This window comes from Mytilus californianus, unplaced genomic scaffold, assembly GCF_021869535.1.
Source record: "Mytilus californianus isolate M0D057914Y unplaced genomic scaffold, xbMytCali1.0.p SCAF_1, whole genome shotgun sequence".
NCBI classification, from domain to species: domain Eukaryota; kingdom Metazoa; phylum Mollusca; class Bivalvia; order Mytilida; family Mytilidae; genus Mytilus; species Mytilus californianus.
The window spans coordinates 128,668,345-128,685,333 of NW_026262581.1; the positions used below are offsets into that span (position 1 = coordinate 128,668,345).

Below are 16,989 nucleotides of genomic sequence, written 5' to 3' on the forward strand. Positions count from 1 at the left end.
AGTCATTGTCATTTATCCTTGTGGCAAGGTTACAGTTTCCAGATTAGTTGTGTTACCCAGTTACTGTACATAATAGGTTTTTAATTTTTGGATATGGTCTTATGTCAGAAATAATAAAAAAGATATTTGAAATGGGAATTTATTATATGGATTACATGTGCATCTGTGATGTTTCGTTGACCTTGATCTCTGTTAAAGAGTTCAGTGCCTGGAATTAAGATTAAAACACATAGTTAAGATAGTGCAATAGATGATACAGATTTGTGTGTCAGTTCCCAACTTCTCATTGATTTAATGTTCAGTGATTTAAAAAGTAATAAAAATATTCAGGAATGAAACACATAGTAAAAAATGAATTAACTGTAGCCAAATTTTTTTTTAAAAACTTTTTGAGAAATTGATCACTTTCATTCCAGAAGTCAATATTAACATAACAAGAATCTGACATTGTTTTAATGAAATGAATAAAATCTTTTGGAAGCATATAATTTCTATATTTTATAATCTGTTATATTTTCTGTTTCAGTCTGTGCTAGCAGAATGCAAAAGATTTAGAACAGAAGACATTCCACCAAGACTTGACACCAAACAAAAACTACTACGCATATATGATGAAATACAGGTAAAAGGTCTTCTTTGGCTTCAATTACAGAGAAATTATTAAGGGATGAAATATGCATGTTTTAACATTTCTGTATCGAGATAAAACATTTTAAATTGGTTTTTAATCACCTAATATTCATTAAACAGACAATTGTTTTGGTCATCATAAAAATCATGGACCTATATACTTTACATTGCAGGGTCTGGGACCAAGCACAGGAGATATGGGTATCCCTGATGAATTCCACCCCGATAATATCAACAGACTTTGGAACAGATTTACATTTGCCCAACAAGAAAGGGACAGCCTAGTGCAGTCAGAAGTAGTCAGGTAAGAATTAAAGGAAACATTATGTATCCGGTCCTCTTAATCATATAGTCTTTCATTATTGGCCTTAAACACAGTGTCAACCAAAGTGCAATTGCAATAGTAAATATATGAATAGTGTATATATATTTGATTTTTATGCCCCCGCCGTAGTGGACGGGGCGTTAAGTGTTACCCTTGTCTGTCCTGTCCTTCTCGATCGTCCCATCCATTCCTGTCCATACGTCCCCAAAATTGGTTTCCATTCTCTAACTTAAGTTTGCCTCAACCAAATCTTGTATAACTTATACACAATGCTTATTGCCACAAAACACAGATCAGGTTCGAAATTGGGTGGCATCACATTTACCGTTCATGAGTTATGCCCTTTATAAACATAAAAATTGCTGAATTTGTCATTTCTGTTCTCTAACTTTAGTTTGCCTCCACCAAATATTATGAAACTTATACACAATGCATAATTATAATCACAAAACAGTCTTAACTACATGTATTCTGCATCTGTATGTGGAAGTTGACTTGTGCATATTTACAAGCGTGTGCATCTGTTGCCGCAAAGACACATTCTCCATTTATTTTTTTAAGTAGAAATCTGCATATTATTATACCCAACTCTAGAAGTAGGGGCTATATTGTAATCACCTTGTCCTCTCTTTACTATGATTCTCTGTCTATTGCTCTGTCCATAGGTTTGTCCAACAAATATTTTCATCACACTTTTCTCAAAAACTAGAGAATATAATGACTTTATATTTGGTCAGCAGCTTGACATTGATGAGCTGAAAAGTGTCAGCACTTTTTTTATCTGTTGGATACCTACTTCCTATTTGCAGATACTTTGAATTTTTCAATATGTTGAATGCACTTAAAATTATTTATCACACAATTCTCCATTAATTGATACACTTTTTTCTCAATTGATTATGTATAAAATTCTTGAATGGTCATTATGTATTACAATTAAAAAAGACCAACATTTAATCCAATTATCATTTGATCTTAGACTTGAAAGGTTACAAAGATTGGCAGAGAAGCTTCACCGAGACTGTAAATACCAAGAGGACAAGTTAGACGAGGTTGCAATTGGAGTGTATGAAGAACAAGGTCGAGTTGATGTTGTTCACCCACATGAAGCCAAACGTAAATGTGATGCCCTTGATGAGGCCCTTCGTAATATTGAGGAGAATGCACGCAGTATGTTTCGTGATGTACAAGCCCTCCAAGATGGAAGGTTTTCTACTGCAGAACAGCTAAGCAGAAGGTATGCTACAATGTCAATAATGATAAACACCTCTAGATTCAACAAAGATGAAAAGTACAAATGTCAAAATAAGAGACAGGGAAAGTTGTACAAAACATCAATCTTTAAAAATCACTACATTACAACTTAGACATTGTTAGGAAACTATCTAACAAATGGAGAGATTTTTTGATAAAATGACTGAAAAATCATATTGGTTTTCTCCATCAGTAATACGGTGAACCACAAAATCTTCCTATGTTTCAAATACCAAACATTACGTACCCAGTGCCATGATTTTCAAAAAATACATTAATATTTGGCAAATATTGATATTAATTACATTTTCAAGAAATTAAGGCAATTGATTTTAGAATTTTAGTTTATTTCTTTGTTATTGTTATCTTTTAAATTTTGTGTTACTAGAGTTTCCTCCATTAAGTCAAGAGTATCACAGTTAAGAACTCAGCTGTTTGGTGAAGTTGTACAGAAACTTATATCTAAGTCCTATGTCGAGGAGGGAGTGACCGTTACCAGGAGGAGAGAATATGTAACAGAAATTAGACCTACAGATATGAACCCAACATTTAAACATGTTCATGAATGTTTGTCATGGGTAGAAAATAAACAGGTAATGTACAACTGGATTTTCAATGAATCACCACCATTTGAAAAAAAAAAGGAAATAAGAAATATTAAGAAAAAAGTGCATTTTCCTATGTGTTTTAGCGAAATGGTAGTACTTTTAAAAGAAACAATACAGCATAGTAAAAGTAAACACACTAAAGGAAACTTTAAAACTGGCTCTCTTGATTTACTCTAAGCATGAGTTCAATTTATCAGTACTTAGTGAGTTATTTTAGTTCTGTCTTTTTATCAGTATTTACAATATTAAAGAGTTAAGTATTTTTTTCAATTCATTAATGAGAACTTTTATAAGATTTTGTTGTCAGGAGAATAGGAAGAAAAGAAGAGTTCAATATCTGACTTGGTAATGAAGTATAAGTGTTGTTTTGTTGTATTGCAGGCAGAGCTCGAGTCAAGAGAATACGGTACAGATTTATCTACCGTAGAAACCCTTTGTAGTTCTCATCAGTTAGAGCATCAACAAATACAAAACTTTCGCATAGAAATTGAAAAATGCATTTCAGATGGGGTGAGTTGTAACTTTGGTATCAAAGCAGGTTTTAGTAATTGGTATCATTTATAAACCAACAAAAAATATTCTGAATTGTTTGTTTAATCAATACAAGTTTTACACAAATATACAAACTGTACAGTGACTTATATCTGTTTACATCTATGACATTTGGACGCTGTCGAATAGTTGTCTTGATTATGATCTTGATTGGATACGATGTCACGTCCTTAGACATTGGCAATCACACTACATGTCCTTACTTTTTAAACAATATAAGGAAAAGAGTAATCTAAAGATTATAACCTGATGTTTTCAGAATTAGCCTATACCATAGTATATTATGTTCTTGAAAACTATATTATTTGTGACCTTTTCTAAGCTGTAAATGCACATCTCCTTCACACTGTATCTATTATATGATTGTTATCACTATGTCATTAGTAACAACAAGTTATTTTTTACAGAGAATTTTATCACCAGAAGATCAGAACTTATATGCAGAATGGTTATCTAAAGTCGAAGTGGCTTATTCTTTATTAATAGTAAGTTCTTATAGTAAGATAATTGAATTGTAATTGTCTCTGTCAGTGATGTAATAACACAAATTAAAGTGACTTCTCAAACATTATAATATTTGCCGTAATTAAGTATGTAATATGAAAAGCAATAGGAATATAATGATGTAGGAAAATTGTGTTTAATTAATAAGTAGATTCATTTATTATGTAATGAATCTGCATTGATTATGAGCAGATGTTTGCTACTTTTGTGGTAAATAGCTTTCATAAAACAGGGTTTGTATAGAAATTGCAAAAGTACTAGAAACCGAAAGTAAGAAAATGAAAGACTTGAAAGTCCTTGATAACCTAATTGTTCAATAATCCTATGCGGGATAAACGGCTTATTGACTGTTCTGGAATTAATGGTTTCAGTCCACACTAAATTACTTTTTATATGGATTGATAATAATAATAATAAAAGTCATTATCTTGTTAAATAGTTGAAAGTTGAAAAATAATGTTTTTGAGAGTCTTTGCTACACTGATTATTATCAACATATGTTTAACACAGAAGAAACAGAATTTTATAATTATTCGATTTATATGCATGAAATACTTGCCAATGGACATAAAGCAAACAATAATCAGATCAATCTTTTAAAGAATATAGATCATGAATTCATGTGCTGGTCATATAATGATTGTGTGAATATTACTTTTATTGTAAGAGCTAGAAAATTGAACAGCTGGTCCTTGAAAATTGGAAAATTATGCTATGAAATTCCTTTAAATGTCCTTCTATTTTATGATGAAAATGTGCATGAATCCTGATTTTATGTTATATGTAAATATTTATTGGTTTTAAAATGTTCCAATTCTAGAAAACCTCAACTAGACGTTCCAGAAGCTTGGATTCTTTAAGAGAATTCTTACAGACAGCCATGCAGGAACTGATCTGGTTGAATGACAAAGAAGACCAACAAGTTACAAGAGAAATAAACATGAATACAGACCCTCACACCACAGATGGTGCTTATAAGGTAATTATCATCATATAAGGCTTATATATCTTTGAATTTAAATTACACACACACATACACAAATAATGAAATAGTTGTGTAAATAAAACATATATTTCAGAATAAAAAAAAAATTAAAAACCTGAAAAAAAAGTTATATATTATTGTATAGGCAATTATAACAATCTAGCTTTCAGCATGTCATTGGTCAACTGAAAAAGTGATTGGCCAACATACACAGTTAAAGATCACTAGTCTTTCACCATTTTGCTGCCAATTATTTCACTCAAGAAAAATTTAGCAATAATTTTAACCAACAAAACATTACACATCATTATTATAATCATGAAAATTTACATATAAAAAATTAAATATCTATGTCACTATGCTTAACGTTGATTCTGAGAGTATTCCACATTATCAATGGAATTGGATGTAGGTTGTTTCCAAGGGTTACAATGAATTTAGTTACCATCCCAGGATTAGTATTAAGTTGCTTAATGAATTTGGTTTGTTGAAATTTTCAGTCACCACTTCAAAAGGTTTGAGTGTTTACATGTTAGGCATTTGTAACTAACGCTATCTTTTAGAGTGTCAACTAAAAGCATTCTTTTCCAAAAAATATTATACAAAAACTCCAAATATCAATGTCACTTCATCACCATGCATGATTTCCGTTCTATCTCAATGGTTAGTCCAATATAGGCATGATGTAATATTGCTTTTAGAACTTGCATGTTGTTAGGCCAGTAAATTGACTTTGAGAATAACAAATATTTTATTGCCCGAGTTTGACAATATAAACCAGTGTTGTTGGATGTTCTGGAATGTTAATGTACAGAAGATGATTTCTTCAGTAAGTGTCCTTCTCTCATTAGATGTTCTGTGTGAACAGCTGAACGTAATGAAACACTGTTTATAAATAGTGCTTAAAAAGAAAGCAATTATTGAATATGTTCACAAGATCACATATTTGTATTGGAAATTGGTTTTCAAAAGATTGATGGTAAAAAAAAGAATTAGGCTATCCATGATATATATGTAGAAGTACTATGTACCAGATAGCAAATTTTAGCATTTTTGTTTTTGTTTTATTTTCTTTCATTTTTTAAGGGGGGGTATTTTCACAGAGTACCCTCATTTAGCATTTGTTCATAGTTTTTTTTTTAAATTAAATAACTTTTATAAACAGTGTTATTGGCTTTTAAGCTTCTGATAGTCAACCTATATATAGCACATCACATTTGCTGACACAGAGCATGATCAAAACTTGATGATTTTACAGAAATTATTGACATACTGTACTTCAAGTCCATTTCCAATACCCACACATATTTATTTAAAATTTTTTGAAAATTCAGAAAAATAATTTCAAATTCTATGAAAATGTACATTTTTCACCTCATATCAAAATAGATTTAAATTTGTATCAAGAGTGAATATTTAAAAAAAGTTTTATTTACAAAACAAAAATATTTGATGCTACAAATAATATCATGAGGTTTAATTTGATGATTTTTATTGTTACAGAGTTTGATCCATGAATTGGAATTGAGAGAAGTTCAGTTCAACTCTGTACAGGAGCGAGGAACAGCGCTAGTTCTTGACCGACACCCAGCAGCTGATACAATAAAAGCCTACATGGAGGAGATGCAGTCACAGTGGTCATTACTGTTACAATTAACATTATGTTTGGAATCCCATGTTAAATCTATCACCACCTATCATCAGTTCTTTCAAGAGTGTCGACAGTGCGGATCTGAAATGACTCAATGTTCAGAACTTCTTAATACAATATATGGACAAGAAAATTTAAGCATTGATGATGCCAAAAGACAAATAAGTGATTTACATAAAATGCAAGAACAGTTAACAGAATTTGATAAACAAATAGCAAACTTGATCCAGACTAGTGATGAAGTTATTCCATTAGAAAAAAGAACTGAACATGTTACCTCTGAAAGTACAGTTCAATGTTTATGTACATACAGACACCAAAAGGTTTGTATAGTTCATGTTTATGTACATACAGACAGCAAAAGGTTTGTACAGTTCATGTTTATGTACATACAGACACCAAGGTTTGTATAGTTCATGTTTATGTATATACAGACACCAAAAGGTTTGTACAGTTCATGTTTATATACATACAGACACCAAAAGGTTTGTATAGTTCATGTTTATGTACATACAGCCACCAAAAGGTTTGTATAGTTCATGTTTATGTACAAACAGACACCAAAAGGTTTGTACAGTTCATGTTTATGTACATACAGACACCAAGGTTTGCAAAGTTCATGTTTATGTATATACAGACACCAAAAGGTTTGTACAGTTCATGTTTATATACATACAGACACCAAAAGGTTTGTATAGTTCATGTTTATGTTCATACAGACACCAAAAAGTTTGTATAGTTCATGTTCATCTACAGACAAATGTCCTTTATTAGAACAGTACAATTTTTTGTGGACATACAGATATCCTTAGATTAATAGAGTTTTTATATGTTTTAAATTTATGTAATAGCTTTCATGAAACCTACACACAATATTTTATTCACAAATAGGTGGGCAGTGATTAGTTGTGTGAGCAGTTTTAGGATCTGTTAGATGCCTTCTTCCTGTTTTCAGATAATTAAAAATGGGGGGAGTTTGCTTAGCAAGACAATGCATGAATTCTTGTTATACTATAAAATATTGTTTCAGGAAATATTACAGAGAGGACAAGAATATGAGTTATTAGATACTTCAAGCAGAACCAAGTGGAAGGTAATTGGTTAATTGAAATACTTGTTTAACAGGGAATATGAGTTGAATGAATTTTATATGGCGTTAAAAGTTTTGATAGCTTTTGGATGAGATTTTAAAACTAGACAATTGACAGTCAACTTAATTGATCATAAATTTGGTAAAATCAAAGACTTTAAAACTTGATACTTTCTGCTTCTCTACCAAACACTCAGCATTTAGGATTAAAATTAAGACTGATTTGCAGGCAGTCTATTAAAGTGAATAATGTGTCTGATTGAAGTGATGTTTCCTGTAACCTGTAACCTTGTGAGAGAAAATGTCAAACTTCTGACAAGGTTGTTATGGTTAACATATATACATAAGTTTTGAATAATTATAACAGAGAGAACCAAATATTTGCCATTAACACCGAATTCTAAAATTGAAAAAAAAACTATTATGCAAACAAGGACTGCTGTCCAAGTTTCTGACCTGCAAAAAGAAGACAAATGTGGGGGTAAAATTTTTGTTTTAAGTCATAAGCCACATTTCTTATCTCTGCAAAGTGCAAAGAAGAACATTATTTAGAAAACACCATTAATTTAGTAATATTGAGATTTTATAACAACAAAACACCTATAAATATCCTTTTAAAAAATTTCTTCTAGGAAAATTGCAATAGTTCTATAAATATAAGGTTGGTTAAAATTTTTTCAATATTATAGGTTGCATTGTCAAATGGTGATGAGGAATTGTTGCCATCTATATGTTTTGTCATTCCCCCGCCAAATAAAGATGCCATATCACAGGCTGAGAGGTAGGTCACACATATACAGGTATATGATACTTTTATATCTTTTTCTTAGATGACAAAACTTTTAATGTAAAACAAATGTGTAGAATTTACAGTTACCAAATAAAAATCTTACTGCCTACAAATTATGGTATATTTTGAAAGCAACTTAAATTAACAAAAAAGAATTTACTAATTTGCTGTAAGATCTTGAATGTTGAAGGCCAATCCTTTTAAAAAATCAACTGTTTTGCGCTGGTCTTCCTTGATGTTTAAATTGTGTGGTTGTTTTTTGTAGGCTTCATGTACAATTTGAACATTTACATAGTTTATGGAAAATGAGACAGAGGTCCACTAAACACAACATGATATTGAATACAGTCAGGGTCATAAAGAACTGGGATCTTAAACAGGTATTGAAGTTATTTTTAACCACTGATAGAAGATTAAAAAAGAAGTCGGACCTCCTTGCAGTGCAACTATGTTTGAACTCTAAAAAAGAAAAGGGAAAGAGATGTCTTTGAAAAATTTTCATGATGTTTAAAATGTTTTTTTAAAGGTATATTTCAATGAAACATTTCAAATTCAGTGTTCAGAATATTTTTCTCTCATCTACATAAAATTCAGTAAAACTTCAGCTTTTTTTGCATATTAAATTATATAATGCATAGATTGAGAAAACTAAATTATGTAAACAATCTTATACTAAGACACTATAAAGTAAAACAAAGATGAAAGTTAGAGAGAATAGTAAAAGCAGTAATGTACTAGCACAAAATGAAATACTTATGATGTAAATAGTTAAGTTTTGAAAAAAGGACACTTAGTTACATTTTTTTTGTTTTTTTTTAGTTTATGAGTTTAGAGCCAGGAAGGAGGGAGATGTTTTGGAGAACTGTAAATGAAGATGCTGAGAAGTTAATCACAGAAGTAGGAGAGACCACACATGAAATGAGAAAATTAAGGGGAGAATTAGCAGAATGTAACCAAATCTTTCTAAGTCTTTCAGCAACTGCTCAAGAAGAAGGTAAAGAGCTGTTTATTCTAGTTGCCAAGAAATATTTTTAATCCATAAGTCAAAAATGATTTAAAAATAATGAAAAATTATGTAAAAATAATTTGCATGTATTGTCATATTCTTCATTAATAAAAGGATTTTACCACTTTTCTTAGCTGTGTTAAGATTTTTCATTCAACGATGATTGTTACAGTTTGGGGTATTAATTCCATATGTTTTTTAGTCGTGTTTTATGTATCAGTGATTATTACATATTATACAATAAGTCTATGTATTTATTCAATATGTCATGTTAAGAATACCACATATGTTAGTTATATGTTAAAAAAACTGATAAGTTATAAAACCAAAAAAAATGGATACCACTTTGAAAAGACATATTTATGTTTAGATGCTCTTAAACTTGTGACTTATACAACTTAAATAACATAAAAGAAAAGTCAGAATGACATGTGGAGTACTAAAACTGTCATTTAAATAAAAATCATTATGTATAAAATGTTTCTTTTTTTTTTTTTTTTTAACTTATAACATTATGTTGTATATTTTGTACAGAATCACATAAGACAAAATCTCCTGATCAGAAGCTTATCCATGAAGTTGATTCATTTAATAAACGTTTCATGGACTGTGAACAGGAGTTGATGTCGAGACTCCAGGATCATCTACCTCGTGACAAACTTGGTCTTCGTCATATCGTGGAACAACAAAAGGTTCGATTAATAAACTATTAACCACATCCTCTATTTAGAAAATCGTCCTGAATATGCATGAAATATTTGCCACTGGACGTTAAGCAACCAACAATCAATCAATCTATTTAGAAAATGTTTAGCTTAAAATGTCATTTAAGATAAAACTAAAAGTATGTCAAGATACTTATTATAGATGTTGAATATAAAAAAATAGGTAAGTCTTATTTTGTTAAGTCAGCTTTCTGGTCTGAATCAAATTAATTTTTTTAATTAACAAAAAAATTAAAGTTCCATAGTAATGTTTGTTGCGTTAATTGCTACATAACCAAAATTAGATGCCAAGACTAGTAGAACTTATTATGGTTTCATTGATATGATAAAAAACAAAATGTGTAAGATATTACATCAGAATAATAAAATCTTCCTACAACATGTTTAATAAATAGAATTGAAATAAAACTTGTTTTACTTCAGGTATGGGAGGCCAATGCTAGCGAGTTAGAGAATGGAGTTGATGTCCTGAAATCTACCTATGCAAGTCTTCCTCATAAATCTCATATAGCAGAATCAAAATATCATGCTGTAGTACAACGTTGGGATCAAATAAGATCTCTCTCACGGGTTTACTTAGATAGGTAAATATCATGCTGTGGTACAACGTTGGGATCAAATAAGATCTCTCTCACGGGTTTACTTCGATAGGTAAATATTATGCTGTGGTCCTATATATAGTTTTACCTTTCCAGGGTAAAAGTCGTACTAGTAAAACACTTAAATGCAATATGACCTCTCACATAGGTCAAAATGGGGCGATACAACTAAGGTCAAATATGAATCTCAGATTGGTAATTATGTGATGGAAACCATTCCAATTTACCATAAGATATGGTTGAGCATGGTCTGTAAAATCTGATATAAATTTGAATTCTTAAAAGATTGAAAAATTCTGCATAATGTTCATTTAGACAGAAAAATGTGTCGGTTCATTATTGGAATATCCAATAAAATACCTCTTCATAGTTTACCAGTATAAAACCTCATAAGCATTTTTTCTTGTTTCAATGGTAGAAACCTCATAAGCATTTTTTCTTGTTACAATGATAGAATTTATTTGTAATGGAAGTTATTGGTTATTTTTTACAGATTAAAAGCAACAGATTCTTTATTAACTGGCATAGAGCAGATGAGACAGTTAGTAGCAGACTATGAGATAGCTCTGGTGTCACATGACAACATGTCAGCTGATCCGGATACATTTAGACAAGTTCATGAAGAACTCCAAGTATGTATCTAATACTCTTTGTTGATATTTTAAAACTGTTTTTGTTTATAATTTAACTTTAAAAAAATCTTTTGATTTACTTGAAGTTCATTTTTATTTCCATCAAAGTAACAGTAGATATAGAATTAGATTTTAGATTTTCAAATATATATTTTCTGGCTCTGTTTAAGTTTTGTGTGAAAATGATATTTCTGACATTAAAACCAATTATTGATGTTGGCAAGTAAAACATTAAATTACATGTTTTCCTTAATTTTCATTTTGAAGTCATATACTGTTATTTTTTTTATGAACACTTGGTATATTTTTGTCAAAGTCAGAAGGATGTTACAATATTGAAGCTTGTTTTCATTAACCATTGGCTAATTTTCTAGGATTTAGATTCATCTATACAACAGCAGCAGCCAAAGTTAGATAGATTATCAAAAGATGTAGAAAATCTTAGAGTTCTTCTAAAACACTGTCGACCAGGCACATCTCGTCACAATGATCTGGAGACTGTTGATAAGGAGGTTGATGGCCTCAGACAACGATGGGAACACATCATATTACAAATTGTTGAAAGGTACTTTTCCTAGAGGATAGAAATTTAAATAGAAACAATCAAGTTAATGAATTTATTGTATGTGGCTGTCACTTTTGTAACACACTGTCAACGATTTGATAGGTTTTTTTTTAATTCACACTTCTTTTATGAAATTTTGATAGGCTTTTTTTTATTAATTTTTTGTCAAGCTTAAAATTTCGCGAATGCGAGGCAGCGATCCTAGATTCTATCGGCGGCATCAATATTTAGGTTCAGTCTGTGGTTAAAGTTTTTTTGGACATCAATAACTTTGTCAAACATACATGGAATATTATGAAATTGGGACAGAAGCTTGTTTATGACCAAAATACAGTATCCAGAGCAAAATGGTTCAAAAGGAATTAAAATGAGGGAAATATATATTTGGTGAAAGGATTTAATGATCTAAAAATCATAACATTAAGAAAAGGCTGTATTATTAACACAACTCCCTGCTTATCTCAGTCAGGTTAGTTTTAAACAATGCATGGGATAAGAAAATAGTTTATCAATCACAAGCCTATTGCATTCTTCACCAAAGTGACTGCCATTGAATTTATATTGATAGAAAATGGCTTTTAACTTAATGGGAGGAGATAAACAGTTTTATTTCTTTATAGTTATAACCCATATAGAAATTTAAATAGACACAGTAGAATTTATGTTTTAACATGTGTCAATTAGATTTTTTAATTAATTGAAAATTAAAATTTGATTGTAAAATCTATATAATTACAGGAGAAGAGTATTCGAATCTTCCTCTAACTTATTATCCCTGTATACCAGTGGTGTAAAGGATGAACAACAATGGATGAAACGCCTACAGATGAAAATTAATCAATTACCTCCCCTTACAAACAATATCGAGGAAGTCCAGCAACAGATTGAACCATCTATGGTAAGGTTCAAACCACATATATGCATATGTCCATCAACTATCTTTTGTTAGGCTTGCACAATATTACATGCAACAGATTGAACCATATAAATATGATGATGCTTCATCCATATAACATACATAAAATGTCCATTATTTGGATTTTAGGTGACATAATGATATTTGGTCAAAGAATTTTAATTTATATTGTGAAAATTTTAGATTCATTGATGAATAAGAATGTACAAAATGATTGATAATGCTTTTCAGTTATATTATATAGTTTCTATTGTGAAATTAATTTATCAAAGGTATATGATAGATTTGACCTTTAAAAAAAGTGCAGCATATAAAAGATATTTTTATAGTTAATACCTGTATAGCAGCATTAAAATTCTGTCATTTCTGATCATCATTAAAACCCATGTTTTCTTATTTTCAATCTTTGAAATTAGGAACAAAAATTCTTGTAAACAGTTGTCTTGTTTTCTGCTAGTCAAAACATTTCCTGAGCTTATAGAATAAAGAATAATATTGTAATATGTTTCATTCTTTTGTCTTTTATTTGTATCCATTATTTGTTTTTAGGCAATATACAATGGTCTTGGAGAACACCAGCACCAGTTAGAGTCAGTAAACAAATATGGAGGACAATTTATCAGAGAGGCTAAGGTATACAATTAATCTAGTAGATACTAACAGTAGAATATATGTCTTGTTGGTATGCAAGTGATAAAGTGAGCGTGATCTATGTAGTATCTCTACTAATTCTCTGCCAAATTCTTTCCTTTTTTTCTCTTTGTTACTTTTTTCTGTGATAAGAGCCTTGATTTCAGGGTTTTTGCTTACAGCACAGCTTTTAATTTGGGTTTGCCTTTCTTAGCACAATTCATGCACGGCTTGACTACTTCCTTCTTCCATCGATTGATGGAGGGCAACCCTTGTCTAAGTAGTCGCTTACCAGTTGTTGGTTTCCATGTAAGTAGTCGCATACCTGTTTTGGTTACCATGGCGTCGATAGTCACCCAAACTGAAGGAGGTGAGATTTTATCTATCTAGTATGTAACATAATATGCTAAACTATAACCATGCAACTAAATATTATATTTGTACACTTTATATATGAATGCAGTGACTAAATTATATAGGCTATAAAAATGTTAATAGATTACAATTCATTGGTGTTTATAGCTACTGTATTTGCTGTTTTAAATTTCATTTAGCTATAAATAGGTCCTTAGTTCAGGGGGTATTTGAAATCATCACGATATGATTTATTTTACCAAAGTACTGACAGTTACTATGCTTATGGTTAACACCTTTTCAACTGATCAGTAGAAATACCATATTGTCTATCATAAGTTGTCAAAAGTTCAGTTTATTGATTTTTTTTTGGTGTGAAAAAATTGCTGAACAAGTTTGAATTCTGGTTTTCTTTATCTGTGAATTCTGATTAATTTGAATAAGATATTTGAAAGAAAATTAAACCATACAGTTATACAGCAAATACAGTATCATATTTTGGCATATATTTTGAAAGTCATTAGGTTATTTTTAGTAGTATGGTTGCAGATTTAACATGGCTTTGTAGTGTGCTCATGACATTGCAGTGCTTTTGCTTTTATTATATATACTAAAGTAGTGCCATATCTAAAGCATTATATGATGCTACTTTTGCTTGCATGGCTTTGTGCGTTTTAGTCTTAGCTCCTTCAGTGACAGAGAGTTTTAAGGCAAACTTGTCAGTGCTTTTCTTTTGTTAAATACAATATCATTTTATCAATGGCTAAAAGAAGTTCTGATATGGCTGTTATATCTGATGAAAGTAATTAGTGAATTACAATCATATTCTTGAAGCATTTCATCAGTAAAGGATCTGGTATGTTCCCTATAGTAAAGAGATATTGGCATACAGAAATAGGTGGGGTCATCAAAATTATGTGAAATCTTTTTGTCTGTTTTTATATAAACTATAAAATATATTCAATGATAAATGTGTATTTTATGTACAGTTTCAAACAACTTTATACATGTATATTATATCGTGCTAGAATTATTAAAATGCTAACTATGCTTGGCCTAACTAGAAGTATTTGCTTAATATACTGCTCTGTAACACTTTTGTTGAAAGTTGATATATTTTCACTCAAAGATGCTTCAAAGGAAATATTTGTTGTTGTCACCAAGGCAAGAGTATATGATGGGTAGCACTTATTGTAAGGATAGATTTTGGTGTTATGCATATAAATAATATTAAATGATAAAAAGTGTGACTAAGGGTAAATAAGGTTTATTTTGCTAATTGAATTTTAAGATTTCAATGCCTGTATTTAAAGAAGAATAAACTATAACATAAGATGTTGATTTAAAAAGAAATATGAATTATGCAAATAACAGTTATAAAAACAAACAATAAAAGTTGTTTTTGAAATTTCACAAAATATCATGCAATAGTTTTCAATAAGCAAAATTGTAAATTTGATTGTAGATTTACGACAGAAGATTACGTCAGTACAAAACTAGCTTAGAGGACATTGATGCTGCCCTTGTAGAAAGTATGACAAAGAAACAAAAACGAGAGGATGGAGCAGAGCGAGTGAAAACAGAACTTGACATAGTGAATAAACAATATATGGATATGGTGAAATGGATTAGTCACAGACTGAAGGAAATTACAAGGATTTTATCTGAATCAAATGTTAATTTGAAGGTATAGAATAGCAACTAAATACTTTTATAATATTGACTCACAAATATATTACAATAAAATGAATGTGAATTACGCAAATCAGCCAAAAATAAATTTGCCTTGAATGAAAGAAAAATACTCTTTAGGGCTATTCCATTAAAATGTATGTGGGAGGGTAGGAAGGGACTTTCAAAATATCCCTACAACCAAGAACCATTTTTTAGATAATTTTGCATAATGGTAATAGACGCATACTGAAAAAAGACCCATGACCCACATTCTATAATTAAACTTCCCTTCCTACCCTCCCACATACATTTTAATGGAATAGCCCTTAATGATGTATTGTAGCTTTGTCATTTATACTACAAACAACTGTTGGAAAATTCCAAATCACTTGTCAAAAGATTGTCCTTCAATGAAAGTTACAAAGGCAAGACATAGCAACCCTTCATTCTGTCTCCATTGTCAACATTTAGGCTCGATCTTTGGTTAAAGGTTTTTAACACTTAAATTTTTTGAAGTTTTAAAAAACTTGGAAAGAAACTTTTTCATGATCAAGAAATAAAAAAACTTTTAGCATATTTGTTTCATTTTCCCATATTTTACAGATAAATGGACTAAAATATTCCCAAAAAATTGGAATTTTGGGCTACCATAATTTCATAATCATGAAACAAAGTCTAAACAAAAAATCTTGTTGAAATTTTAGAATGAAATTTACATGAGTTCATCTGTTTCAACAAAGTTGAAATATGGGGCCAAGATAGATCCTTATACTATGTCTTTTATTAAGTCTCCCAAACGAAGTTTGGGAAGACTTATTGTTTTTGCTCAGTTCTTATTATTATTATTATTATTCTTCTTCCTCTTCCTCTTCCTCTTCCTCTTCCTCTTCCGCCGCTTTTAAATTTGAACTTGTCCGCACCCATTCTCCAAAACCGCTTGTCAGATTAACTTAGGGTTTCACAATATGTTAGACTAACATGTCTAGTGGTGCAATCAGGGTTTTGTTTGTGCAATGGGGTTTATAAAGGGGTACTTTGAGGGGCAAAAACAAAAGAGGGTTTTACTATAGAACCCTATGGGATTTTATTTTTTAAAATTTTCAAATGATTATAAATTGAAAACCTTTTGTGATAGACACAATCTTTTTAATTGAAAATGTTCTAAATGATAAAACCCATTAAATGAAATACAGGGTTAGTCCTCAGGGGTCACCCCCACCCCCTGCCATTTAAGAATGTTCTAATACCTTGTAAGTGGTCAAGATCCCCACCCCTAAACCATATATATTCTGGTTTGTCATGCTAAGATGGTTTGAATGATATACAGGATTAGTCCCCAGGGGTCACCCCCACCCCATGCCATTTGAGAAAGTTTTAATATCTTGTAAAAGGTCGAGATCCCCACCCCTAAACCATATATATTCTGGTTTGTCATGCTAAGATGGTTTAAATGATATACAGGGTTAGTCCCCAGGGGTCATCCCGACCCCCTGCCATTT

At 30.6% G+C, this 16,989-nt stretch overlaps 1 protein-coding gene across 6 annotated transcripts in view; it reads left to right on the forward strand.

Moving 5' to 3' along the window:
- LOC127733914 (microtubule-actin cross-linking factor 1, isoforms 1/2/3/4/5-like) overlaps window positions 1–16,989 on the forward strand; it is a 149,000-nt gene that overhangs the window by 54,953 nt on the left and 77,058 nt on the right. For all 6 annotated transcript variants that reach the window (XM_052243382.1, XM_052243390.1, XM_052243392.1 and 3 more), the window contains 19 exons: window positions 527–622; window positions 804–934; window positions 1,935–2,192; window positions 2,598–2,802; window positions 3,199–3,327; window positions 3,777–3,854; window positions 4,694–4,852; window positions 6,362–6,832; window positions 7,540–7,602; window positions 8,289–8,380; window positions 8,655–8,769; window positions 9,209–9,383; window positions 9,930–10,087; window positions 10,544–10,704; window positions 11,213–11,351; window positions 11,726–11,916; window positions 12,655–12,814; window positions 13,382–13,465; window positions 15,282–15,503. In XM_052243382.1, coding sequence (XP_052099342.1) covers window positions 527–622; window positions 804–934; window positions 1,935–2,192; window positions 2,598–2,802; window positions 3,199–3,327; window positions 3,777–3,854; window positions 4,694–4,852; window positions 6,362–6,832; window positions 7,540–7,602; window positions 8,289–8,380; window positions 8,655–8,769; window positions 9,209–9,383; window positions 9,930–10,087; window positions 10,544–10,704; window positions 11,213–11,351; window positions 11,726–11,916; window positions 12,655–12,814; window positions 13,382–13,465; window positions 15,282–15,503 — 3,087 coding nt within the window. The remainder of the gene's footprint in view (window positions 1–526; window positions 623–803; window positions 935–1,934; window positions 2,193–2,597; window positions 2,803–3,198; window positions 3,328–3,776; window positions 3,855–4,693; window positions 4,853–6,361; window positions 6,833–7,539; window positions 7,603–8,288; window positions 8,381–8,654; window positions 8,770–9,208; window positions 9,384–9,929; window positions 10,088–10,543; window positions 10,705–11,212; window positions 11,352–11,725; window positions 11,917–12,654; window positions 12,815–13,381; window positions 13,466–15,281; window positions 15,504–16,989) is intronic.